We start from the raw sequence: 27,887 nt of genomic DNA, 5'->3' as shown, positions 1-27,887 counted from the left end.
ATGTGCCTGGCCTCCCAAAGGCTACAAGTGCTGCTGGGGTGGGGTGGCTGCACTCCTAGCTGCCCACCATCCCAACGATGGCTTCACCTTCGGCTATTCCAGGCTACCATCCCGCACGTGGTAATCCCCAGCATTAGATGGGACAACAGGACTGAACCAAGAGCAATTGTGCACGGAGGAAATTTTCTTCTCTGAGGGCTGAGCATCACCCAGAAGCAGCTCGAATGTCCCTGAGCAGAGGGCTTCTTACAGGCAGGGCTGGCAGGAGCCAGAGCCTAGTGCCCAAGCTAGACTGCACACCAGACTCACATGGAAGCTCAACTGCCCCTTCTCCAGCCCTGTAAACCTCAGCTATTCACCAAAGGCAGCAGACAAAGGTGCCCGGGCTGGGCTCTCTCCACCGCATGACCCGAGTGTACTCCCAGGAACAAGGAAAAGCATGTACAACTGAGAAAGCTCCTTTGTAGGAGCCTTTGAGGGGCACTGCCTAACTCTGGTGGGGGACATGCACAGAAGAAGGTCTTTTAACCACCTTGATGGCACAGCTTGCAACTGCCTCCATCATGCAAGGGTGAGCACTGCCTGCCTGCCTCGTATGCGGCTGCTGTCCCAGGTTGCCAGTAGCAAGACCTGGGCTCCAACACCGCAGCCAGCCAAGACCTGATATGCTTGAGACAGGGAACAGACACACAACCAGGGAGATATCAGGGGCTGATGTCCAAAACCATTTATTGAAATGAAAAGGCTAGAAAGTTCACATGAAACTGAAGCCAGACACACAGGAGGAGGGATGATGCTTTGTCAGGTTTCCTGAAGGGTTGCTGTATTTCTGATCTTTTGAACAGCCTCTTTGTCCCATTCCATAGGATGCTACTTTGGGAAGGTAAGAGGGTTTTTTCCTCCACTGGAGTGGCATAAAAATAAGTTTGTCAACTCATGTTATATACACACATATGGGCTGTATTTATTTTCTGTGGGAAAATATCACTCTATCCGTACTTAATTTTAAGTATCATTATACTTATTTTTTTTATCTTACTGAAAACTTTTTTTTTTTTGTACAGTAAATCTGAAATCTCCTTAGGTTAGGCAGCTCTACTACTTATCTGCAATCTTTTTAGGCACAGATGCAATTTACAGCTTATACGCCAGCCTGCTCCTGCTATTTGGGAATGACCCCTGCTGCCCATCCAGGTACTTCAGACCTCATCACCCAGGAGAAAAACTGCTTATCAGCCAACCTGGGCACATCACATACAGCAAAACCCAGGGTGTTCCCTACAGGAGCTCTAATCTGTATCCTAACAAATGGGAACACGTGGGACACAGGGAAACCTGGGGTGAAGAAGGACCAGTGCAACACAAGAACAGAAGTCACGGTTCACTTTCTTTATAAAACAGGCAATACCTGTACAACGTGGTCAGAGCCACAGGTGCCTGGCTGGGATGGCAGGAAATCTAATACCAGAGGTGAAAACTTTTCCTGTCTTTTTTTTGGACACACAAGTCTTGCATCTGTGCTGGATCATGCATGTAATTGCAAAGCTTTGGTGAAGCTGGAGGACGTTAGCCATCAGAAACCCGCTTGTCCTTTGGGGCAAGGGCTGCCTTGCCCAGACATTGTCAGGGACTACTGAACTGTGGGAGCCAAGTGACAGCCATGGAAACAGCCTGGGTTTCCAGAACTCTGGCAAAACACACCAAAAAATGCACTCAGTTAACAGCAGAACTGCAAAGACTAGCGTGATGGAGAACTCGCTCCCTGGCTTCATGGCAAAGTGTGGGATTTGCCACACAAACATCACACTTTCAACACAGCAGCCTGGCTAGTAATAGAGACCAATCCTTTTTTTGTTTCCAGAGCAGCAGTTAGTCTCTGAATGCCATTTAAAGACAGCAGCAACCATAAAAGGCCCAAACTTTTCAAAACTGACTCTCAGTAAGATGTGCAGGCAGGATGGGAAGACACTCACCCTACTAGGGAAACAAGAGCAAGGAGGTCGGGTGGGTAGGATGAGAGACAGCAAGTGACAAATGTGCTCTGAGATTCTCCAGCTGACCAAGAGCCACACAACTCTTGAACACCATGAGATAAAGACGAGGCTGCACGTGCCGGCTGACCCACATCACAGCCCAGCTTCTTCCTGTGCCCTGGGGAAATCTGCCCTCCAGCTCTCCTACCTGCTACTGCCCTACCCAGGCCAGGGACACCTCCATGGGACCAGCACATGGAGCCTCGGCAGGGGCAGGTCTGTGGGAAGTTGATGGAGGAAAAAAAAAAAGAAAAAAAGAAAAAAAAAAAAGGAAAAAAAACCCCAGCTGAGCCAAAGCAACCAACATCAAGGGCAATGGCAGGACATGTGTGGCAGGGGGAAGGTTTGTTATCTGCAACTTGAAGGAAGCTTCTTCCCCTGGGAATAGTGCTGCTTTGTCCATTCCAGTCTTTCTCTCCTAGAGACAGAAGTCACCGCTGGAGGCATGAGGGTGATCTGGAAGTGCTTCTGCCTGGGGGTGCGGTTGGCAGGGGGGAGCCAGGCTCCCCCCCAGCACTGGGTGGTCTCCAGAAAGTCCCATGGGAGAGCTGGGCAACACACAGCTGCTTTCAGGCTAGAAGAAAAGAGAGAAAACAGCGTTGAGGCATTTTGCAATGTTTTACTAGTACTGGTCGGGCTGATGCCTGGTGGAGGCTGGCAGGAGGGGGAGCAGGTCTGCTCCTGCCCTACCACCCCCGGTGGTACAGGGGGTTAGCAGTGACCCCATACACATCCCCACACCCTTCCCCAGGGCCTCTCTTGCAAATGCCAACCCATCACTTTATTGACAAGAGGCCGAAAAGCACATAGAGGGCAAGTGCATCCAACCTCTTCAGCTGGCACTAATTTTCACCTACTGACCTGCTATTTGACCTTTGCAAAGCCTGACCAGGTAATCACAGCCCTGCAGCTCACTCATGAAACCCATCTGTAAATCACAGGCACCTGGACTGCATCTGAAGCAAGCACCTGGGTCTTGCACCCTTGTTGCACTCCTCCTGGAAAGCCAAAAACATGCTAGCCACAAGAGGTGGCCACCAAGCTCAAGAGATGTGTCAGGGCTGTTCTTCACTGGTCCTACAAGCTCCCAAACCCCTAGGCCAGACCAGAATCAAGCTCTTCAACACAGCTAGAAGGTGCCTGGTGTATCCAATTGGAGGAGATGGAGAATGGGAGGACCGAGGTGCAGGGTATGGCCTTCAGGAAGAAGCAGAAGATGCTTTATCAGCATTTGATGGCCCCAGAGGTTAACACAGAGATCCCTGTGAGACAGCGGGGCACCCTTCCAGTAGCAGATGTCATCTGGCACTGAGGAACAAGCTGCCCTGTGGACAGTAATCGCCAGGGCAGGGCTGGGTAAGCAGGGAGGCAGGACAGACCCACCCTAGACATCTCACCCTGCCTGGTGGAGCCGTGGGCTGGGGAAGCATCACTGCAGAGACAGGCTCCTCCAGGACCTAGACCAGCTCTCCATGCTACCAGCCCCAGCCCAGAAAGTCGATGGTCCTTACAGAAATGCATGGCATCTGCATCAGGGAGAGGGGAAAGGGCCAGGCAGCTTTCACTCCCTACGACCTCCCCAAGCAGCCCCAGTTTGGGGTGTTGGCCCCAATCCCAGGGGAGTCAGTTGCGAGGACAGCCCTGAAGGGCACTGTGACACTCAGATTCAATGCTGCAGACCTCACCTTGTGATGCCGGAGGGCTAGCAGCAGCCGGATGGGCTCTCAATAGGGGTTGTGCACAGGCTAGGGGACACTTCCATAAAGGAAAGACCTTACAGTACAGAAGATCTTCATCTCGCACATGCTTTCTACCACCCATCAAAGCTTACCAGGGCATGGTTGGAATTACTCCCTGTACAGAAACGGCAATTAAACCATATGGAAGTCAGACCCAGAGACAGCCACCTTCTAAAGGGAGGAACACATTCTGTTCTTTTGCTCTTCAACCCTTGGTGCAAAGAAAAGCTCCTCAAGTCTTCCTTTCTGGCCATGCACCAGCTAGAGCAAATCGATACCTGTCTACCAACCAGACAGTGTGTGCCTCCCTGTACTGAGACCCCCAGGAAATACCAGCACAGAAAATATTGATCATGAGAGCAGAGAAAGGCCCTTACCCTGTGTCTGCTCTCCTGGCTCAATGCAGAGGTGTATGTCCCATAGGGAGTCTCCAGCAGGCTGCCAGTGCTCCCAAAGCATCCTGCAGCCGAGCTTGGAAAAGGGTGCTGGGGCATGGAGGGAACAGGGCTCAGCTGCTTCTCAGGAATAAGCTGGTATGAGGAGGGGGGGGAAAAACTGGGGTATGGAGCCATCTCTTCCTGGGACCCCCCACTGCCCACAGTTTCCACGCTGCAAAATCCGTTCAGGTTAAAGTGTACCGCTGGTGTGCCGGACCCTGGACCCAAGCAGCCCTGGTGCTGGGAGATCAAGTCTTGGCTGATGCTGTAAAAACCAGGCTGAGCTGGGGACCCCAGGAGTGGGGAAACATAGTCCTGCCATGGGCTGGAGCTGCTGCTGGGAAGGACGTGTGGAGCAGAGTCAGGGCTGTGGCCACACAACCCATTAACCAGCAAGTGACGGTGTTTCGGCTGGCTGGGTGGTCCCACACAGCCCTGGCATTGGCTGGGCAGGGAGAAGGACAGGCGAGCATCCTCTTGGGTGGGACGCATGGCTGGGAAGTCACCCTCCAGCTGCTGAGCCCTGGGTGGCACCTGTGGGCCGGGGGCTCCTGGGCGTAAGCCGGGCGCTTTGTCCCATGGGGTGCCCCGCGCTGGCTGGAGGAAGTGGAGCAGACCCTCCTCCCCAGCTGGCCTCCACTGTGAGCCATCGGACAGCTCTTCCTCCTTGGCTGGCTCCGGCAGCAGCAGAGTTGGCTGCCCCGGCACAGCATGGAGGGGCTGTTCCCACAGCGGAGCAGGGAGCTGGCCCGGGGCAACGCTGGGCTGCACCATGTGCTGGGGCAGGTACTGCGAGTCCTCATAATCTGCGTGGTCCTGGCACGTAGTGGTGTCTCCACATGGGCTGGGGGATGTACCTGGCAGGGGACAGACCTGTTGTCCTCCCTCGTGCTTGTTCATCAGAGTGGTGTGGATGTAGGAGAGAATCTTGTTGCTGGTGAGGCAGTTATTCAGGAACTGGTTGTGGTCAGGGTCCATATTGACCAGCACCATTTTCTCATCCAGCAGCAGGAGCTCCAGGTCCTCAGCGTTCAACCCCAGGCCCTCCAGCGCACTGAAGAGCTCGTTGTTGGAACAGCTCTCATCACTCTTAATTGAGAGTGAGTCCAGGGTGGCCAAGAGAGGATCCTCCTGCTGCAAATCCACCAGCTCCTCTTTGAGCTGGTCCCCCCTTGAAGAAACAGGAGCAGCGCCCATACTCCAGGCATCTCTTCCTGCATCCAGCAAGGACACATCTTTGAGTTGGTCCACAAAACTGCTGCTGAAGGAGTGGTTAGGTGCAGGAACTGGATGGGAGGCATACACCGCCTTGTCCTGTCGCATCACGGCACCCAGCAGAGAACTTGGGTCAATACCATTCTTCTGGGATCGCACTCCATGGCTGTGGGAGATCTTCTTGGACTTGCTGGTTTTCCCTTTGCTCTGGAAAGGGTCAGGGAAGCCCGGGAGAGGGTAAGCGCTTTGGTATAAGAGCGCCTCTCCTGTAGCAAAGGTAAAGGGAAGATGCATGGACCGTTTCCGAAGGTGCTCTCCTCCTTCTTCATCTCTGCAGGGCAGAAAGAGGAGACTGCAGCTTGCATGTGCACAAACACACCCTGCAAAATGCTTCTGCAATGGATAATTGTGATTCCTGCAAGCCAAAGCCCCTTTGCTATGATCAGCATGCATGTACCAAGCAGAACCACACACATACACATATATGTATGCATTTACATACAAATACACACACACATTTTTATATATACACACACACACACACATAAAACCACACATCTTCAGCATAACCAACAGGATACTTAAAGTGCAAAGGGTAACAGAGCTCTCTGCCAGACAGAAGTCACACCTTTGCTCTGCTCATCTATGCTGCAGCCACCCCTTAAGACAGGGATGTCTGGCTGCTGCCATATGCCAGCCACATCTGAGGTCCTTGCTGTTCCTGCACCCACATGTCCCTACAGCTGCTGGAGAGTGGCCACCAGTCTCCCCAGGGTAAGTCTGGACCAATGCCCAGGACACCAGAGTGGGGATGTGAGGTGCAGGGCACTGCTCAGCATGCTCCCATACTTGCAGGGTGGCATGTGGCTGAACAGCATCAAAGCACAGTATCCTATGGTTGCTCCTTTAAAAGACACAAGAAGCAATGACGAATCAAACATCCTACCCTGCTCAGGGCATCCCAGAGCCCACATGGATGGAAGAAGCCAGCCTGGGCTGTATCCAGATGGCACTTACACAAGGGGTCTCTGTGTGACAATGATGTACTCGGGCTTGCCGTTCTTGTAGACGAGTCGTGCATTGGCCTGCACCCACTTCCAGCGATTCTCCTTCGTCAGCAAGCGGAAGACCGTCAGGCCGCTCTCGCCCGTCTTCATCACTGCCGGGAGGAAGCACACATGCTGAGGGCTGTCAGCACATCACCAGAGGCAGGGCTGCCTCCGGTGATGCTGCTGTTTCCAGCTGGGATAAGCAGGCGGAGTCACAGCAGTAGCATGGCTGGCACACACAGGGGACACCATCCCAGCTAAATAGCCCTCACTACACTCCACCCCAAGCTCCCTGCAGTGACAAAAGCATCACAGCAAAGCATAAAGCAAAGCATCCTATGGGAAAGAGCTGCCAGACTCGACATGGCAGCCAACGGAGCTGCCCATAGTCCCAGCCCACTCATCCGCACAAGCGACCAGAGAAGGGACTCTTACTCCTGACGTGGTTCTCGGCACAGTACAGCATGTCGGCAGCGTGGACAAACTGGTAGCCAGTGCCACACATCCGCAGCTCTGCCTCGGTGTAGCCCAAAACGATCTTCCCCCTGTGGGAGACGGAGAACGAACCCAGCTTAGAGGCAGAGCCGGAGTGGGACATCACCCAGGCAGAGTAAGGAATGGCACGCTGGAAGTTCGCAGCGTCACCCCTCAAATCAGCTCTGCTGCTTACTTGGCATCGCACGCCAAGGGGGTGAAGTCCAGCTTGTGCTTTGTCCTGAAGATCATATTCTTGGTTCGGATCTGCAGAATGGACGGGGGCTGCAAGGGGGTGGAGATAGCGAAGAGAGCCAGCTGGGGTGGCAGTGCAGACCCATCTTCAGACCTCTTGTTCTGCCCATGAAGGAATTTCAGCCTGCCTTGAAGGTTTAAAGCCTGGGAAGAGAAGAAAAGTTCAGTGTCACACAGAAAATTGGATGGAGAGAGAAGAGAGGGAGGAGAGCTGCACAAAAAGCAAGCCATCTCGCTGCAGACTTGATGCAAGCAATTCCTCGTGACTTGACCCTTGTGATTCCAGTGCTCCCCACTAAAATAAGACAGAGGATCAAAGGGATGCTACACTGAGCTCCCTGCAGCAGCAGCTCACTACTTTCTCCCCCTGCAGCCACTCACTGCCGTTCCAGGGCTCAGACACACAGCGGCTGCAGGACCGAGCACATGCTGCAGTTGCATCAGAGCATCGCATAATGCACGAGCTGCTTTGCATTTTAACTGAGCTATATCACAGGCCCATCAGGGATCATAGTATTTCTTCTAAACACGGGGCAACCAGGAGTCTTTGTGTTGAGTTTCCAGACTAAAGTGGGATGAGAGGGAGAAACAGGATTGTTACACCTGTGATTATGAAGAACCCCATTAACTTGTAGCAGAGAGGAGGAGGGATGAATGCGACCTACTTGGTCTTAAGACACGCCTTTAACACAAAATCCTAGCAGAACATGTGGAGGAAAAGCACTTTTGTTCAAGATCCAGCATCTCTGAGAGGAGAGGAACAAAACCCACACAGAGAGGTTGTAGGTACAGACCAAACCTATGAAAAACAGCAGAAATATCTCCTTGTTGAGACAGGCAAGTGCTGCACGCGGCAGAAAGGAGCGCTGGGTCTTTCAAGGCCAACTTTTATGCTTCAGCAGTGGCACGAACCCCTCGGGGTGAGCCTGCACCCCTCCTGCTGTGAAGGTCACAGTGTGGGTCTGTACTCACCAGGAAGCCGGAGGAATTATCCAGGAGGCAGCGAAAACGGCACACAAAGCTCCTTTCCAGAAAGGAGGAGTTTTCTGGGGGCAGCTGATCCGGCTTGTAGGCAACAGCAGAAGGGCTGAGACTCTTCCCCACTGTGGGAGAGAGCAACTAAGAGAGGAGCAAGCAAAGATCCCCCCCAGCAAGGGTTGCAGGTCCCTAGAAAAGGCTGGAGGTCCCCAGCATCAGGCACTGCAGCAGTTTGCAGAGTACAGCAACAGAAACTTGGGGAAAGCCACAGTGTTTGGATGAAGCCATGGCTTGAGCCACAAGGACGCAAGCCCTATGCATGCGGTGGCAGGGAGCTGGGCTCCCCAGCGTAAGTGGGGAGCTACACATCTCGTGCCAACCAGGATGCCTGGCTCCCAGCCTGCGTTTACCTTCTGGAGAAGGCTCCCCCTCTGGAGCATGGGGTGGGTTGAGGGCCCAGTGGAGGTTGCGTCTGAATTCCTGCTGGTCCTCAGTGTGGATCAGCTCAAAGACACTCTGGTGCATGACATCTGTCTAGAGGAAAAAAGCAATGCGTGAGCTCTGCAGCCTGTCCCCAGGCGCCAGTTTTCACGTCCCACCTGGAAACAGCCTGTCGCAGCCCGAACTGGCCATATCTTAGCCAATTTCCCTGGTGCTCAACTAGGTCCCTGGCTGAATGAGGTTGGACACCTTCCACCAAAGCTGATGCTGGTGGGAACAGACAGCACATCTGGCTCTAAGGACCCCTTGCCCATGTTCGGCCAGACCTCCCCCCCATCCTAAAAAGCCACTAGCATCAGCAATACAGCTCCCCCTCTGACACACTCGTCCCTGTAGCATGGTGTCCTTCAAAATCCTAGTGCTGACTAATGGGATGAGATGAAAACATGGGTTTGGGAACAAAACAGCAGCAAAGCCACCCCATTCCTTCACTGTTCCCAAGAGAATAAGGCATCTGCTCCAGGACTTGCTCCCTCTGCCCGGGTGGACAATCCTCATCTACCCCAGATTTTGGGGAGAGCCACCTGTGTGGGGGCAACACCAAATCACAGTAACTAAAGGACTGTAGGTAAGTCCCACTTCTCTGTAAATCTGACCTAGTGCGTTCCAGGTTACCTGGGTGCCCAGATAACCACAAAGCACTGCAGCCTTATGGGATTTACCAGGGGTCACCCAGAGGAACCCCAGACATCTCACCATGGCATTACACAACAGGGCCTTGAACTTCATAGCCTGTCAATGTGGCTGGTGGAAAGCATCTGTGGGGTAGTAAAGTTGCTTTGACACCTCCCAATGACCATGTCTGGCAACACGAGGTCCAAATTCACAAGAACAAGGAAAAGCCCCATGTAGCCCCCCAAGACCCTGTGATCCCTGCAGAGCTTCCTCCCTGCAAGTAACTTGGGGCTATTCACCACCAAGGAAAAATCCACTCTGCAAACCCACCACAGTGAGACAGAGGTGTTCCACAAACCTGGTGAAATCCAAGATAGTCCTGAATTGTATGCGAGGAGTAAAATATCAGTCCTTCCGATGTCACCACCAGCACAAAGCCATTGAGTGCCTAGGGGAGAGGGGAGATCAGCAGGTACACGCCACGCTCACATCACCCTTTTCTAGCAGAATGCTGAGTTCCATTCTGCTTGGACACTAGTCACCCAAGTCCTGGCTGGTCCCAGCTAGCAGGCAGCTGAGCCGCTCCCCCACCAAGAGAAAGGTGTAGGGCAGGAGACAAAGCACAGGAAGCCCTGGAAGGAAAGAAAACCCTTCCCAATGGCATCTCACTGTCTTAACACTGGGTACTGCCCTGGCTCTCACCAAATCCTCCAGTACACTGTTCAAGCAGCTTCTTGGTTTCATACCCTTTCTGCAGGACAGGAACAGCACCAAAGACCTCCATCCTTGCAACTGCCTCTATGCACGTACCTTGCCGTGGTGCCAGAGAACATGCACCTAAAAAACCAAGGTTTTCGCAGACCTGATGAATCTGCTTTACCTGTCAGAGGTCAAGGCCTGCAGCTCATTCTCAGATTTTCCTCCACTCTGCCTTGCTTGAGTAAACCTCACCAACTGAAGGCTGGCTGGAGGAAAATGGGGATTAATATCAGCAGAGCTGTGCTCACCGAGAAAACAGACGGTACCTTCTGCTGGGTTTCTCTGAGGTCATGTAGCTCTTCCATACAGCTGCCCAAGCGTATCCTAATCCAAACTGATGGAAAACTTTGCTTCCATCCTGGAAGCGTTCACTCAGACTTGGACATTTATACTCATCCTATGTGAAGAGCAAATAAAAATCTCAGAACTCTTTGCAGAATGAAACCGGACACCATCAGGAACTGGTCCATTCTGATATTCTGGCGGAAACAAGCCTTTCTGACAACGTTGAATCAGAACAACATTTCATGTCGGCTGCATTTAATGTTGACCCGCATCTACCTGGGTGGCTCTGCTCATGTAGTTCCCATCATCCCCACAGCCCAGGATGGTCTTGGCAGCCATGCATGGCTTAGGATGGCGTGAGGCTGGAAAGGCTGGGGGATGTTCAGTGGAGAGCAAACCCACCGCAGATCACCGAGTACTGCCAGCCTTGGCTGGGCATTCCCTGCTGCTGCCTGGCCCATGTGGATGGGGATACTCCTGTTGGTTTGGGAGAAACCTGCCCAGCTCCTGGCCTTGTTTGCATCCCTCCTGTCCTCCTCAGGTGCCAGAGGAGAGGCCTGGAGAAGGAGCGTGGCCATGTTAGCCACAAGACACTCCCAGCCACGCTCCTCTTCCTCTGGAGCTCACTCTCTGTGTGGTGTACAGATTTACACAATGCTAACAGCCTGTCCTGGAGCACGTGCTCATTCATGCATGCCCTCCATCCAAAGAGGCTGAACGCTGTGCTCTGTTTTCACAAAATAAATACTTAAGCTGCTTCACCCATGCAGGTTTGAAGCACTAAGCCTTCCCCACAGAAAATAGCAAATGCAGCCATCAATCTGAAGTTTCCGATGCATTTTTAATGTTACACAACTTACATATTTTACAGTTCACTGGCCCTTCCATCCTCTCCTCGAGCTCCAGGACTGCAGAGTCAACATCCAAGGGAGCATTGCATTTCCCAGCAGGAATGGGCTGAGCTGCTCAGAGCCTCCGTCTTCCTCAAGAGGGGCTCATTCCCACCAGCCTAACAAATTTGGGAAGTAATTTGGGTATTTTCTCTGAGCCAGCAGCCCCAGGGCTGGCAGGACAGGATACAGGAGAAGGGACCAGGGTGCTGGCTGATAGTGTCCTTTGCACCTGGAGGTCCGTGAAGATTAGAAGTTGCAGAGGAGCGTTCCTACCAGTTTGGGAGTGCAGCTGCTGTCCCAGGAGCCCTGGCTTTTCATCCCTGCTCTCTGGCACCCAGCAGGAGCTGATACACGAAAGAACATTGCTAACACAGGCACAGGCATGATCCAGGGGAGCACCCCTAAGTGCTGCAGGCATGCAAGCACTGCACCAACCTTTGCCAACCATGGCGAGCAAGCTTCGGTGGCACAGACCCCAGTGCTCTGAAGACCTTGTCATCACCTTGACAGGGCTGGGAGCAGGCCCACAGGAGTCTCCCCTTGACCCCGAGTGGTAGGCAACACTCTGTGACTCAGTTTCCCCAGCTTTGACACGATCCTGATAGACTTCCAGTCAACACCTTCAAGCCTATGGTGCTGCCTAAGAGCAAAAAGGCCATGAAAACCCAAGAAAATCACCAGTTTAGCTCCCCAGAAGCCGAACAGCTCTCACTGCTGTGACAGAACCACCTGGCCACCCCTTCCCAGGGGCAACAGGACACTCCTGCCAGCTCGAAGCAGGAGTCTTCTAGAAGGCAGGGGTTCTCCTGCAGCATGCACCCCAGAAGCCCTATGGCTCTCCAGAGCCAAAACCACCCTGTACCACTAACCTGAGGCAGGGAAGCCACAGTAGCCAGCCCTGGCCTGCTTCCCCTGCTTCGTAATGTATAGACATCAGGATTAATTAGGGTCTAGCGTGTAGTCTCAGCCAAGTCCAGCTATTGTTGCTGCCAACTCCCGTTTCATTGTCCAGGTCGGTGTTTCTCCCCCCTCTCCTTCCCTTTATTCTGGGCACAAACACTCTCTCTATTTACTGGGGTTGATCTCAGTGTGTGGGAATCTGCTGCAGAGGTTAATTAGTGCTGCCAAATGCACTTTAACCCTTTGAGGAGCTTCAGAGGCATTGCTCTGCCGCACCCGGAGCAAGCAACATCTTGCAGCACTCTGTCCCTCCCCAACTACACTGACCAGCAGGCAGATTTAATACCCTGCAGCCAGCAATGTGTACTTGCAGCACTGTGCACCTAGGCAGAGGTGGTCCACGCAGTTCTCAGCCTTGCTAAGGCCTTGGCCCCTTCAGAGGGATTTTCTTGCTTAACTTCAGTTTAAGATACCTTCCTCTGCTGAGATTGCTGCTGGAGAGAGCCTTGGTGGAAAAGGACAGACCAAAAAAATATAAGGCTGGAAAATTAGAGGAGGGGAAGGGAAGAATCAGGGTGGACCAAGAGATGAGACAAAGGAAGTTTGGACATCAAAGGTGACAGATCAGGTGGAAGTAGTTTTATAAACATGTAGGAGCATTTCCTTGGGGCACAGGCAAGTTCTGAGCCCCAGCCACGTCCAGCATCATACAGAGGGACACCTGGGAGAGCCAAATCTAAACCCAGAGCTTTTAACACCCAGCTTTGTACCTCTAAAAGGGTGGAATCAAACTCTGGGAGGAGCTGATGAGCAGGACATCAATCCCCAGCAAGCCCTGCTGAGCACGGTTTTGTTACATGCACAGTAGAAAAGCCTCAGGGTTTTGGTTATTAACCAGCCTGGCTTTAGCATTTCTCTCACTAGACACTGAGATCCTGGCTCCCCAACTCTCAAGCAAGACAGTAATTATACTTACTGCTGAGCGAGCTTTTGGATAGGAGCTGGGGCTGACCAGCATGCTCACCCTGCTCTGGATGACAGCCAGGCAAGGGCACAGGCTGTGCCCGGGTGCCAGGCAGGGAGGGAAGGGGAGACCTGCGTCCTCACAGGACCTCGCGCTGCTGGAGCCTGACCTCTTCCTATTCACTGTGCACAGTTTGTAGACAGAAGGTCACCTCGTGGCGTCTCTGAATAAACCATGGAAGCAGCAGGCTCAGCCCAACCATGCCGCAGCATCACCAGCGTTGCCTCCAGCATCACCAAAGGAGCCAACTATATGCCTCTCACAGAGCTCCCAGGATAAATCCACGTACCCTGTGTATATGGGCTGAGCATATGGCCCATCAGCACCTATCTATGTACTCAGTGTCATGCATCACTGCCTGAAAATCAGGGAAGACTTCCACAACATTTTCTTCCCTGTTTTCACCAGTGTTGGGACACCCTACCTGAGTTGGGACCAGGGTGCCTATGCTGAAAACCACACTCAAAACATCTTGCTCTGCTTGGCTCCTGTGTTACACCTATGGCCCATTTACACATGAGGGCAGAGAAGCAGAAGAGCTGAATCTCTGTGCTCAGAAATTCAGCCCTGCTTCCACCAAGATGGAGGGTTTCTTACACACAGACAATTTACAGATGGCAATTTTCTCCAGGAAGGATGGGAAAAGGAGGGAAGAAGCAACGTAGTTTCTGCCCCAGGGACCTGAAGAGGTCTTAAACCTCTGCTCAGTCAGAACCACCATGAGCTACACCACGTGAAATCACTGCTTCACCAAAACATCCCGCAATCAATAACAAAATAGCCTGCTCTTTGGGTAAAATTCAAAGGAGCTGGGAAGGGGACAAGACAAAAATCCTTTGAAGGCATCTGCCAGGGAGAGGTGTCCAGCAAGGAGCACTAACCTGCAGAAGCAGCTCACCCTCTGGTACCGCTGCCGAGTCCAGAGCTGGTCCATTGTCGCAGTCTTCGTCCCTCTCCGCTTCTTTGGCACCATGATTCTTTAGAGCAACTGCACAAAGCAAAGGGAAGGGACTGTTGTGTGCTGCAGCAACGCATGCAAGCCACCGCCACGAACGTCCAAAATGTGGACCTGGCTGCAAAGGTAGACAATGCTGTGCCAGGGGAAGCTGTGATGCAGTCAGGTCTTTCCTCCACCCCTCAAAAGAGTTGATTTTAACAGGACATTTCCCCCCTGCCCAATACCCTCAACTTCCCCCCGCCCCGTCCTTTAACAACCTACAAGTAAAGAACAGTTAAAGCCAGGGATCATTAAAGCAGATAGGCATCAGCACAACACCTATGAGGTCCTGCGTTTACCAGTGGTTACCTGCAACCAGTAGCACAAAAGGACGTGTTTAGTGAGCTCACCAGCTGGAAATCTGTCTTTTCATTTAGCAATAGAAACCACGGAGGTCGCCAGTCCCAATCTGGACACAGAGTCAATGCCTCACATCACTACTTGCAAACAGCAAGGGCTAGGCCTTGGTGCCACACCATGCACACCCCACTGGCTCTGGGGGCATGGCAGCAGCTCTGCTCTGGCTGGGGAAGTCACTGCACCCAACATTTCTTTGTGATGCCGAACTAGAACGGATCAGCTCATGCATGCCCGGACTTTGCAAAGGACAGCGGACCAACAGCAGCAAAAGTCTGCTCTACTCAAAAGGCATTGCAGCAAACCCCACTCTTCCAGGATAAGGAACATGCTATTTTGAAGGGTACAATCCAGATAGCCCAGTCAATGATGTCTCGTTACAGTTCAGCAACATAGCGGGTTTATTCAATCAAATTAAGGCAAGCCACAGCTCACAGTGGGAGAAAAACACCACGGAAAAACACACAGATGAATACAAACACAGACACCCGAGATCACAGGCAAACTAACAGTGATCGATGCACAATAAATACAGGTGAGGAAATTTGTCGCTCAGTTTAACTAAAAGATGTGTCTGTAAATTTTGTGCTATACTCCCCAAGAGAACAAATCCTGGGGGTAATTTAGGGTGGATAATATTTAAAGAGTAAGATGACAACAAGCCTGTGCACGGCAGGCCTGCCCAAGAGACAGCGGAGATTGCAGAAAAGCCAGGAAGCTTCTTGCAAGCGCTGTGAGGACAAAGGATGGCATTTGGCTGCTGGTACCCCCGCTGCTCCCACCGGTACCTGGGAGGAAAGGTGCAAGGCACCAGCAGTAGCTACCACTGCAGCCTGCCTGGTGCACTCCCTTGCTCCTGCTCAGAGAGAGCAAAAGCTCTTTTGAATTTGCCTTTCCCAGCTCCTGTGCTACACGTGCCAAGGAGCTGCCACGCTCAGACGCAACAAGAGCATCAAGTGGACCCTGGAAGTAATTCAACACCCCATAAAGCTGTCAGCGGGAGCAAAGACGCGAGCCGAGACAGAGCAGCAAGTCAGAAGGCACAAGGCACCAGCCACCAGCGCATAAATGAAACCAGGCTCTGTAATGCTCGGCCCTGTGACTTGCCAAAGCAGCTGCTGAAACTTAGCTCCTCCATCCACGTGGAGCAGATCCTGAAGGACCTCAGCGCCTACATTGCAGAAGCTCGTGGGCGAGCAGCTTCCCAGCTGCTGCGAAAGGTGGATGCTCCAGATGCATCTCCGAGCCTCCCAGGACCACAAGGTCTGAAGCTGAACCCAGCAGCGCCCGTGTTCACAGGGCAGCCACAAGCAGAGGGACTGGTTCAGTCTCCAACGTGCAGTCCCCCCATCTATCAGCATTTCTCTGCTGGGAAGGCAAGCACATAAGCAAAGCCCCCCTGCCTTCCACTGCCAGGGCTCATCTTCCATCCCAAATTCCTCTGCATCCTCAGCGGGAATTTGCCAAGCATTGGCTTGCAGGTGGGTGGGAACAAGGAAGGATGCTGTCTGCAGAGTCTCACCAGTACGCATGTAAGGCTTTGGGGACAAAATGTTCTTCCACCAGACACAGGACCATCCCAAAGATCGACTCTGCTCCATAACCAAATGCAAAGCATGTCCCAGTTCTAATATTGCTTTTAATTAAAAGAAAAACACCTGATATGGCAGCAAACCCCCTGCTTCTGGGAGGTCTAAGAAATTCTCCTTGGGCTCAGCCTGCACAGATTATTTCAGGACCTATTTGAACACCGGGATTAAGGTTACAGCACGTGCTTGTACGACAGCAGGTCACTGCTGAGCATGCACACGCTGCCGCGTCCCAACTGCTCCCCTACCCTGAACGCCGTCCTGCTGAGAGCACTGACGCCCAGGGAAGGGACTGCCCAGGGTCCCCGGCCTGGGTCAGAGCCCAACAAGCCTGCGCAAGGTCCCAGGCACGGGTCGGCCATCGGGCAGAGCAGTGTGCGAGCATGGCAGCCGCAACACCCAGGCAGGGTCCTGTGGTGTGGATGGAGCGGGTTTCTGGCAGCGCTCTTCCAGCAACTTGCTTTTCCGATTCCTGGGAGCAAAATGTAGGAGCTATGAATTATTAAAGATCTTCAGTCCTCCTCTGCTAGCTCCCAGGCTGCTGCACTGGAGGTGCGAGACAAAAATAAACCTGAATGATAGAAGAGCGGCTAAGGGTGCTGCCCTCTACTCGGAGCTCTGGTTTAATGGTTTGATATTTCCCCACAAAAGGAAAACTTGATCACAACCGCTGCCTAAAAATAGACTTTGCTATCAGCATCTGGGCTGCTCCTAAGCTGTGGGGCCAGAGGAAACACAAGTTAAAATCAGAGGATGGCCCGCTGTCCTCCATCCAGATGCCTGCCACCAAACCCAGCCTACTCCTGCAAACAGGATCGAACCACCAGGGCTGAGGGGCTGCTATCACATAAACCAGAATCCCCATGGGGGTTTTCCCACGACCTTCAACAAACAGCGCATTTTCCATCCAAGCCACCTCAGGTCATCTTTGGGGTTCCTTATCTTGGCTGTGGACATCTAAGTCTGGCCTCCCTCTTGGTGTCCCCTGGCTTTGTCTCTCCATAAATAGCCCCGCACAGCCCCTTGGGTCAGCAATTCAGCAGAACTGTCGCAGCGCATCAGCCTGACAGAGCGGAGATGAGCCAGAGAGCCGCTGCGGCATCTTCCCCGCCTGCCCGGCTACCCCGGGGAAAGGCAAGGCAGGAACAGGGCAAGCTCAGCACCAGGGGAAAGGTGGCCTTCCCAACACGGCACTTGCCTTCACGTTGGGCAGGGAGACAAGGTGCAGTCTTCACCCTCACTGTGTAACTGGGGACAGGAATTTGCAGGGGGGAAGGAAAAAAAAAAAAAAAGAGAGAGAAGTGGCTTTTCCTGGCCTCCCTCACTCCAGCCACAGCATCACCTTTGCCACTGCCAGCTGTGGAAGGAGGAAGGTGAGGAGAGAGAAGTTGGTCACCTGAAAGCAGCAAGGCTTGCACATTTTTCCTGTTATTTCTTCAAAGTAAAAAAAAAAAAAAAAAGCTTCTGCCAGGACCCGCAGGCTATTTTGCCACAAAAGGCCTTTTAGCCCAGAGGAAGAAAAATCTCTCCCTGCCTGGCCCCATCTCTGAGGAACGAGCTTCCTGCCCCCATCTCCCTCCCCACAAGAGGAGGATGTTTTCTGCACCGTGGTGGTCCTCTCACACAGGTGCCCACGTCGCTCACCAGGTCTCTGCTGCCTGGCCCTGTGCTGTCACCCCCCAGGAGCAGGAGGGCTGGGGGGCCAACAAGGGTGGGTTTCCTCCCTCCATCTCCAGGACAGCACTTCCCGCAGCACCCAGCCTGGGAAGCTGTTTCACATGATGCTGAAGGGACACCTCGTCGCCTACCAGGTTTGCCAGTGAACTCCTGAACCTGCCGGGGCTTTGCAGACCTGAGAAATCTCTGCACCAACAAGCGGGTATTAACATTTTTGAGAGGATATCTCCCAGCCCCCTTCCCTCCACATGGCAAAACCTCCAAGTGGGAGCAGAATTTCACATCAGCCGCTGACTGTGAAGGAGGAAAAGGAGACCACTCAGTCCCACACCCACTCCAGGCGCTGATGCAGGAAAAGCGGCAGAAGGAAACCCAACTGCTTCATGGCTCTTCAAGAGCAGCGAGGGGTCATGTCTCCCCACCACTGCTGGTATCATTTAAAGTAGGGGAGAAAACACTGAACCCAGCTGCAGGTGATGGGTTGGCTGCTGTAGGGCTCAATGCCCCAGTGCATATTGGTCACTCTATGGGGAAAAACAGATTGGCTGATTTATTTATTAATGAAATTGCCTTCTATCCACCTCTTTCTTTCTGTCATTTGTGCCAATACCCTGAAAAGCAGGTCTCCCACTCATGTGGGAATAAAAACTTTACTGTGAGTTACCTCCAGACCTTCCTTTCCCACTCACCTCTCCAGCTCCAAGATACTAATGGGCAGAGGGACCTGCAACTCTGCTGCTTGGTACACACACCCTCACATTAAACGACCCCTCAAAATTGTTTTCCTGCACTTTATTGCAATGAAGAAACAAAATATGGGAAATTTAGAAAAAAAGCTCTTCAGGTTTCTTTTGAATAAACTGATGTTTCATTTTCTAATATAGAAGAGTCATTTAAACAGAAAAGTGGTTTCCCCCCAGTCAGAATGCTATTTTCCTTTTAAAATAACTAACTACCTAACTAAAGGGGTTCCCCCACCATAAGAAAAAGGTTTTGCTGGTGAGCTCACATGGGTTCCATGTGGGAGGCAGGCAATGCCTGCCACAACCCGCTGGCAGCACAGGAGCACATGAGTTCCCTTCCCTACCACAGCAGCCTCAGGTCACCCGTATGAGACATTACCCATCTCCCTCCTCCCTTGGCTTGGGAGGGTCTCCTCCTGCTAACAATAACTTGCATTGCCCAGTGGCACTTCTGGGGAGATCTTCCAAAATCTGCCACATCCACCCATGAGAGCAAGTGTGCCCACCCAAAAAAGCCAAGGAAGATCCCAGCTCCCTCCCTCTATCAGGACACATGAATTCTGCAACTCTCTAGTGAAACCAGCACAAGAGCTTCCATTTCCACTGGTGGGAACCCAGCAGGTGACACAGCCACGGCTCAGCAGGAGTGTGCGATGCAGAGAACAATGGCGTGGTGCTAAGGGAGAAAAATTTGGCCCAAATGCCTTCCTGAGTGACATGCTCAAACCAGTGGAAAGCTAAATTGATGTTGTGAAGGCAGGCAAAGCACTGCAACCTCCTCTCTGGCTTCTCCAACGGCATCTACGCTGTCAACATGCCAAATCTGATCATTGCTCTGTCATTTAATCCACATGTTTCACAGCAAGCTTACATGTGTCCAACTATTTTGAGAAGCAAAGAACAGGAACATGCACTTAGTAAAGTATATCCTATTCTGGTATATTTTTTTTCCTTGTTGAGCATGAACTGGGCTCTTCCTAGCCAATGCAAAATTATTACACTTCCACATATATGGAAGACTGGCAGGATGTAGCCAGAGGCTCCTCTGATATCAAGCGTTTGAAATGCGTTAGAAGGAAAGACCATCACAGAAATAGCGAGAGAAGCAGGCAGAGTTTGCTGAAACTGGGCAGCAGAGCCGTCTTCACCCTGGTTTGCTGAATCATCAGTTCGTTTCTCACCACTGAGCTGTATTGAGCTCGTTTTCTAGCAACTGCAAATACTTCTTGAGTTTCCCTTCATAATGTATACTACGGTTTTACTTATCATTTCATAATATCTGCCACAGCTTCCCATTGACACAAATTTCATTAAATAGATGAATTATTTATCCCTTGCCTCAACGGTGCAGATACACCACCTTCCATGAACATGTGTGGTGAATAATGGATGTCCTGTTAAAAGATCTAATTGTACTTCTAAAAGCAAGGAGGCCTTGACTACGTGTAGTTTTCTGTTGTGTCACCAAAGGCACGTGGGTCTCAAAGGGAGAAGCACATGCAGAGGTTTAAACAAGGACAAAGATGACAAGGACCTGCCAGGCTTTTCCTTCTTCTTGCAGCAGAATAGCTGTTTGAACTCTGCTGCTCCCACCACTGGTCCCCCAGGAGCTTTAGGTATGCATCATCCCAGCCCAAAACCTTAACCTGGAGTTTTTTGCCAGCTCCCATACTTGTGTTTGAGGGGGCCTTGAAAGACCCCGGTTGCTTGTAGGCAGAGGAGCAGGCAGCCACCAACAGCCCAGTGGAGACCCCAGGGACCTCCGACAGCTTCCTACCAGCTACCCTCATGAGAGCCAGGGAGAAATACTTGGCAAGGAAAGCACGCAGCAGGAAAACTGCCTACCTAAGGGAAGTCACAAGACTTTCCCAGCTTAAATTGCTCTTCCAAGGCCAGCTTATTACCTAGGCAATTAAGAGATCAGGGTGATCACAGGACTAGGCTTTATTTTCTTAAACCATCCCTTAGGCTTTATTGCTACAGCTGTCTGCAGTATGTGGCCAAACAGCTCAAAGTGTGAGAGCAGATGAAGTGAACAAACGAGCAACCTTAGTCATCTGTAAACAACTGCACATCAATAAACACACGTCCCAGTCTCATGCCCTCAGCCCTAAGCAGAGGCTTCAGGGGCACAGTTATATGGTCTATAATAACTATGTAATTTAAAGTGATTTTCCAGTCTAACCCGACTGCCAGGGAGCAGCTTAGGCACTTTTTGGGCCATCACAGCTCTGGCAATAACTGTCTGCATTCGTACCATAGTTTAAAGGGTTAGGCTCAGCCCTGAGGCTGCACATTGATCCTACAGATGCCACCTAAAATTTTAAGAGAACTCCAGGAAAACCCCCAACCCTCAACACCTGCAGGAGAGTTATTTTTTTAAAAACACGTGGCAGAGGCAAACTGCTTAGGTTTTGGATACACGACACTAACCTTCCATATAAAACATACCATGCATAGCTCAAAACCACATACAGCCCAAAACTAAGGCTACATCTACCCTCTGATCCATGATGACAGACTGTGCTGCTGATAATCCATCTTGATCCAAAAATTTCTAATGCCACAATACATGCCAGGGTATTTGCCTCCTCTCCTCCCAGTCAGCGATGCATCTGAGCTGCCCAGAGGCTGTGCCTTGGCTGCTGGCAAGCCCAGCCCTCCAGGTAGGATGCTGCACACAGGCAGAGGTGCACCTGCATCTCCAAGGAGCCCCATTTTGAAGCACACTTAGCCCATTTCTGGCTTGCAGCAAGGCTCAGCAGCAGGGTTCCAACATGCACCTCTTGGCACCGCTGACTGAGCTTTTCTTATCCCTCTTCCTACAGTTTAGAAACCCTACACTTGATTCAAAGCCTCGAGAGAAATCCCACGAAAGGAAGGCTGCGGGTCAATTGCTGAACGTCGGTGCCAGAGCAACCAGCTCAAGCCAAATGAGCAAACGGCAGCGTACCGGGCAGTGTGCCACCCGGTGCTGCCTCCTCCCTGGGAACAGCTGGAAAAGCCATGCTGTGTTGTAGCTCTCCGAAACAGCACAAGCCCATGAAAGCCCAATAGAGATCAGTTCAGGTGACGGCAGAATCCTGGCAAAGCTCCAGCGTGCAGGCACCTGGGAACAGAGCCACGCGGACACAGGTCTGTGACAGGCACAGGACCCCCTGGGGACACTGAGCTAGCCCCCAAGGGCAAGTGAATGCCCAAGGGCCAGGCTTGCTGTAGGATGAGAACCACAGCTTGGACGACCTTCCCAGCACACTGCAGAAAACAAACAGTGAGAGATACTCCTCCAAACTGAGCCCTTGCCCGTTTTGAGGTCTGCCAATTGATGTCCCACCAGGCGTTTAAGTGGACCAGGCAACACAGAAGTTATCTGACAGCCACACAACAAAGTGCCTTTGAGGCATCTTCCTTTTTTGCTAACAAATCACCAGGCAGGGCAAGACCTAGTGAAAAACCTTCCCCTGGAGCATCTTCCCTTCTTCTCTCCCCCTTTCCAGAAGGCAAGGGAAGCAGAAGAAATGGGGACCCCCCCAAAAGCCAGCAGCGTTTGCTGGGCCCTGGCATCAAGAGGAGGAATGGGGAGGGATTAGAGGGGAGCAGCCTGCCAGGCACCGCTGAGCTAAGCTGCCATCGCTCATCCGGTATGACATGCCGCGCAGACCCGGGCAGGATGGCAGGAGAGAGGCTGCTCGGCGGCTTGGCTTTGCTGCACCACTCCAAGGACAGTCCTCAGCATCAGAGGGGAGAGAAGAGGGGGCTCGGGGGAGATGCAGACCACCCCGCCTGGCTCCTCTGGGCAGCGGCAGCCCTGCAGCATGCTCCCACCTCTACTGAGCCACATGCACTGGAAGAGCTTCTTGCAGAGCAGGGAGGAAGATTAAGATGGTGAATGAGAATAAAAAATATTTGTCTCACCAAGGTGGAATAAAGAAAGAAGACATTTGGGGGGACTGTTGTAGAAGAAAAAAGAGACCTGGATAGGAAAGGAGAAGATAGAAGTCAGCTTGCACTGACATTTGGATAGGGCCCTTGATTTGGAAGCCAATTTCAGCTTCTTTTGGTCCTCTTGCTCCAGGCTAACAGTGCTGGGTTCAGGTCAGCACTGCTTTACTCAGCAGGATGGGATGTGGCAAGGGCAGGGCAGGGCAGGGCTGGGCTCCTCACTAGAGTCCACCTCCCTGGTGGGACATCTCAAGTCCTCCCACATGGCCCTGCTCCCCCACCTAAGTTCACCTCTGTCACGGTAAGCAGCATTCCCATGGACAGAAAGTATTTGTACACACTTTCAGCTGCAAAGCCAGACAACAGGGTAAAAGAAAGGCACCTGGGCATCACGCAGAGGACAGCGGTGCTGCTCCATCCCAAGAGAAGTCTCTTCCATCCCACCACTGATCAAACCCGGAATGCTGGGGTGTGCTTGCTGGTGGCACAGCTGGCTCCCCACCATCCTTGTCAGCCCTGCGCTGTGCCACAGGAAAATCTGCTGTCCCAGGGTGGGCACTCTGCAATCCCAGTCACTTCTCTGCTCTATGTACTGGGTGCCGGAGTGTCCTTCAGATGGTCAAAATCAGAGAGAACCTCCTGTTTGACATCAGGATGCCTGTCTACATGACTTGCAGCCCAACACCTGTCTAAACAATCTTATATCATTATTGCTGTACAAGACAAAAAGCAGTGCTCCTTCCAGGAGCAGACCACGGCCAAGAGCCATCATGGCCCAGAATCCTCCTTCCCCAGAGATGCTCTGCTGGTTTTGGCTGGGATAAAGTTAATTTTCTTCACAGTGGCTAGTATGGGGCTGTGTTTTGGATTTGTGCTGAAAGCAGTGTTGATTATACAGAGATGGTTTCGTTATCGCTGAGCAGTGCTTAGACAGCATCAAGGCCTCTTCTGCTTCTCACCCCACCCCACCAGTGAGTGGGCTGGGGGTGCACAAGAAGTTGGGAGGGGACACAGCTGGGACAGCTGACCCTGAAGGGATATCCCATACCATATGACATCATGCTCAGCATATAAAGCTGGGGGAAGAAGGAGGAAGGGGGGACATTTAGATTTATGACATTTGTTTTCCCAAGTCACCGTTACGTGTGATGGAGCCCTGCTTTCCTGGAGATGGCTGAACACCTGCCTGCTGATGGGAAGTGGTAAATTAATTCCTTGTCTTGCTTTGCTTGCACACGCGGCTTTTGCTTTCCCTATTAAACTGTCTTTATCTCAGCCCATGAGTTTTCTCACTTTTACCCTTCCGATTATCTCCCCCATCCCACCAGAGGGGAGTGAGCGAGTGGCTGCATGAAGCTTAGTTGCCAGCTGGGGTTAAACCATGACAGACGCTGAACGCACATGGCAACTAAACTGCTTCCCACTTTGTTAAACTGGAAAGATTTGCCAGACCGTGAAAAAGGAACAGAATTAATAGACAAACACACACATGGATGCTCTTGTCCTTTGGAATTCCAAAGACCTGCAGACCACCACCTGGCGTCAGGGGTTTCACAGCAGAGACACCCAACCCAGTACTCAGCACGTCAGCCTAAGAAAATTTTTGTTTACATGAATAATCCTGCTTAACAAAGACAACATTTGATAATCTCTAAACCACTCCAGAGATTAAACAACAAAACACTGAGCAGCCTTAAATTCTCTGATTTCTGTCACCTAACTTCAGTAGTGCTTCCAGAAGGGCAGAAAGGGAGCAGGGACAGTTTCACTTGGGGCCATATAAAATATAAAAATCCTCATGCATAAAGGAAAAACATATCTTTTTAAAAATCAAAGACCTCCCGCAATACCTCCCCAAACCAACGTTCAAAGCTCCACCATTCAGATAAAAGCACGCACAGATGCTTCTTGCACACCGTATCTCGGCTATCAGCAACAGCCAAATAGCAGGTCTGCTTCCACCGCACAGCTCAGTCAATCCACCCTGACTTGTGCAGATCAGCCTCTGCAATGTAAACACAAGTACGTGTTTAACAAGGGCTGTGAAGCCTGCTCTGCATTTTGAAGAATTTATCATGTGGCCAGAAGGTGATCGGGAGCCCGAAACAAAACAAGAGAAGCTCCCAGAGACTTTACCAGGGACCAAGATCTAGAGCCCAGCGCTTTTAATCACTTGAGCCCATATAAACTTCGCGATACATCAGCTATGCATAAATCAAGATGCTGAAATAAAATTTTAAAATAATTAATTTTCAAATAGCCAGGAGAAGGAGACATACAAAAAATTATTTAAGATGGGGGCTGGAAAAACAGCAGCTGGCACAAATCTGCTGGGTGAATTGCTGTCAGTGATCGTTGGCACCAGCTGAGACCTGCTCCAGGAGGACATGCTGCAAAGATGGTTCTCACAAGGCATGGCAGCACACCCAAACTTCTGCCCTTGCTTTTCCTTGTTCCTCTTTCAGGGAGTGCTCAAGCAGGGACATACTTGAGCGAGGGAGATGCCGGCTCCTTCTTCCTCCCCCGTCAATATCAGGGTTTGCACTGCCTGTTTCTGAGCTGCCTTCTGACAGCTCTGGGATGGGCTGGCTGCTCTCAATAAACAAAAAAAAGACCCCAAACTCCTTGCGTTTTCTGATCTGATCTCACACAGGGCCTGCCAGCATTCAGCAGCTAAAACAGCCTCCTCGGGACCCCGTTTCACGTATCCAAGGATGCTGAGCGGGAGTCGGAGCATGCAAGCTCAGCCGGCTCAGCAGCAGGCAGGCAGACCCTGGCTGCCCCTCCTAACCCGGTTCTCTAACAGACCAAGGGGGAAAAAAAACCCTAAACATGCAGATGACCAAAAAGAAAAAGGGCAAGGAAAGAATAAGCAATAAGCAGAGTATTTTGAACAGCAGCCTTCCAAAGTTGAACTTTATTTCAGCTCCAGCACAGCTTGTCAGAGAGCAACATCACTCTGGCATTCACACTGAAAGGGACTAAAGTAAATTAAAATAATTTGATTTTGTAGATGGGCTTGCCCAGAGCTCCTTTTAAATTTTTTTAATTTTTTTTTAAAGCTGCAGAAGAGACTCCAGGAAGTCTGCAATCACCATTTGCATCTAAAAGGATGAGGCTTTCCTCCTTCCCTCCCACACCTGAATTACTGTGATCTGCCTTAAACCAGACAGAGGCAGGTACCTCAGACTTACTCAAGTGCTCAGCAGTTGGGGGAAATTGGCACCACAAAATCAAACCAGATGGAATGACAGAAAAGAAAAAAAGAAAAAAAAGAGAGAGAATCTCAGAATGGGATTTCCCAGTTTCTCGCAATGCAAAACCAAAGTAACCCACCATGTCGGGGATGCAGGAATGCCAAACCCCAGGACACACAGCCCTAGCAGGACACTCGCTGGGCAGGGAGACGGTCCCCACCGGAGTCATCCTGTGCTTGCTGTTCCCCAGCCAAGCTTGCATGGTGTCTGGGCACAGCCACCCTGGAAAGGACGACAAGCCCCAAAGCAACTCCTAGTGTGACACTTTGCAACAAGACCAGCCATTTCAAACCCACCATTTTAAGGAATCGCTACTACCCCTCTGTTTTATAAATTCTTTAAGCAGTGAACTTTAAATTATTAATGTTTCAGGGGATGAGCGAGGCCCGCACTGCGCCACGGAATCCCACCCCACACAAGAACAAATGTGCATTAGAAACACCAGCACCATGCTGGTCTTCCTCTGCTTCAGAGCATCGTTGCAGACGATGGGATTGGGGTAACACGTTGAGCATTGCAAAGGCTGATGCGGCAAAGCTCCTTAGCAGGGCAAAAATAGTGCAGAAAACACAGCCAATACAGTCAAACAAACAAATTGACCTGATGCTGCAAGGCAAAGAACTCCTCTCCGAGGCCATTCATTTTTCATTTCACCCACTTGCCAATCCTACAAGCAGGGTTTAAAAGAGAATGGAAAAGGGAGAGGAAAAAAAAAAAGAGGGGCATTCAATGCATTCAATGATTTGGAGTTAAAAAGAGAAATTATGGTGTTTCTGAGGTCATATGCAGCATTCTCAAGCTACTGCTATTTCACCAGGGCTGCCTAAATACCCTCCTGTGGGCTCCTATTAATTACAACAATTATAGCCCAGTGGAATGCAGGCATGTCTTTAACACGGTCTGTTTTAAAAGGTTCCCAAATAAACTGTAACCACATCACAGGTAATTGTTATTCGTTGTCAGCACACTGAGTATTTCACTGTTCTATTACAATGAGAGGAAAAAAAAAGTCACTTGCATCGTGAAACTTTCCAGCGGGGCTGCACAAACACACCACCCACCCTCGCAGCTCTGCCTGCCAAAGCCTCAGCCCGGGCTCACGCTGAAACCCTTCAGCCTAAACCTCAATTTTCTACTTCAGCGGAACCCACAAACAAAATCAACTTCATCCGCCCGCATCCCTCTAATTCCAGCCGAGCGGGAGCTCTGCTTTCGCCCAGGCGCGATGCATCCCGAAGCCTTTGCAGTTTGGGATTGCCAAGCGAGAAAATCCGGTGTTAGAAGCGGGGGGGAGCAAGGGGTGGGAAAGCACTTTGGGGGTGGGGAGGGGAGAAAACCCAGAGGGACGCTGCGGCTGGCGATGCCCTTACCGCTGAAGAAGCTCTTGGCGCGGAGGTAGCCGGCGCTGAGCCGCAGGACCGACAGCTTGTCCAGCCCGGCCACCACCTCCTCGGGGAAGGGCAGCAGCCCCGCCAGCCGCTCCAGCTCCCAGTTCAGCCGCTCCCGGTGCCTTTTGGAGGGGTTGGAGGTGCCGCCTTCGGCCGGCCCCGGCCGCACCCTGCCGGGCAGAGCCGCGTTACCGGGCGCCGGTCCTTGTCACGCCGCGTCCCCCCTCCCTCCCCGGGACCCTTCCCCTCGCCCCCCACTCACGCCCGGGGCACTGGCTTCCTCCGCTTGCGACCCGCGTACATGGCCGGGCCGGGGCCGGGGCCGGGGCCGGGGCCGGGGCCGGAGCTCAGCGCGTCCCGGGGCGGGAGCCGTCACCGCAGAGCCCCGCGCGGGCCGCGGCCTCCGCCGCGAAGCCCTCAGGCTCCCCGCGGGGAGATGGAGCGGGAGCGGTCCCGCCTCCCTCCGCCCCCGCCCCGGGAGAGGAGGGGCTGGGGGGGCGGAGGGGGGCGTGAGGTCTGAAGGGGGAGCGGGAGGTGAGGGGCGGAGTGGGGGTGGTGACTGGTGGATGGGGGTAAGGGGGAATATGGAGGAGTACGGGGCGATGGGGGGGAGGGGGGGCATGGGGGAATATGGAGGAGTACGGGGGGATGGGGGCGAGGGGGGCGAGCAGGCAACAACGGGTGGATGGGGTTAAGGCAGAATATGGGGGCAATGATGGATGGGAGTGAGGGGGATGGGGCTGGGGGGGAATAGGGGGGGATAACGGGTGGATGGGGATG

The 27,887-nt window shown here is 52.2% G+C and overlaps 1 protein-coding gene across 2 annotated transcripts; it reads right to left on the bottom strand.

Annotated features, from left to right (window-relative positions):
* Positions 1–704: 704 nt before the first annotated feature.
* On the bottom strand, positions 705–27,550 carry LOC104325062 (aryl hydrocarbon receptor-like). 2 transcript variants are annotated; one of them, XM_069782198.1, is made up of 11 exons: positions 27,370–27,550; positions 27,090–27,277; positions 14,039–14,145; positions 9,655–9,744; positions 8,591–8,714; positions 8,175–8,305; positions 7,144–7,346; positions 6,909–7,018; positions 6,442–6,583; positions 4,150–5,755; positions 705–2,607 (listed from the first exon to the last, which is right to left on the bottom strand). In XM_069782198.1, exons 1-11 carry the CDS (start codon positions 27,408–27,410, stop codon positions 2,452–2,454), a joined length of 2,898 nt encoding a protein of 965 aa, XP_069638299.1. In that variant the 5' UTR covers positions 27,411–27,550; the 3' UTR covers positions 705–2,451. The 2 variants fall into 2 exon arrangements, with proteins under 2 accessions (XP_069638299.1, XP_069638300.1); XM_069782199.1 differs by lacking the exons at positions 27,090–27,277; positions 27,370–27,550 and having other exon boundaries at positions 8,591–8,710; positions 14,039–14,054.
* Between the last annotated feature and the right edge of the window lie 337 nt (positions 27,551–27,887).

The sequence above is a fragment of the Haliaeetus albicilla genome, chromosome 4, assembly GCF_947461875.1.
Source record: "Haliaeetus albicilla chromosome 4, bHalAlb1.1, whole genome shotgun sequence".
Classification (NCBI taxonomy): Eukaryota; Metazoa; Chordata; class Aves; order Accipitriformes; family Accipitridae; genus Haliaeetus; species Haliaeetus albicilla.
Note: the sequence above shows the minus strand (reverse complement) of the source record. Positions and strands in the feature narration are given on the sequence as shown.

What these genes read in the sequence shown, in the direction of transcription:
- LOC104325062 (XM_069782198.1), bottom strand. Translation starts at nt 27,410, where the DNA reads ATGTACGCGGGTCGCAAGCGGAGGAAGCCAGTGCCCCGGGC. An exon ending in AGGGTGAGCTGCTTCTGCAG is followed by an intron (nt 9,745 to 14,038) that starts GTTAGTGCTCCT and finishes CCTCTCCCCTAG; the next exon opens with GCACTCAATGGCTTTGTGCT. An exon ending in TGCCGAGAACCACGTCAGGA is followed by an intron (nt 6,584 to 6,908) that starts GTAAGAGTCCCT and finishes TCCTCCCGGCAG; the next exon opens with TGATGAAGACGGGCGAGAGC.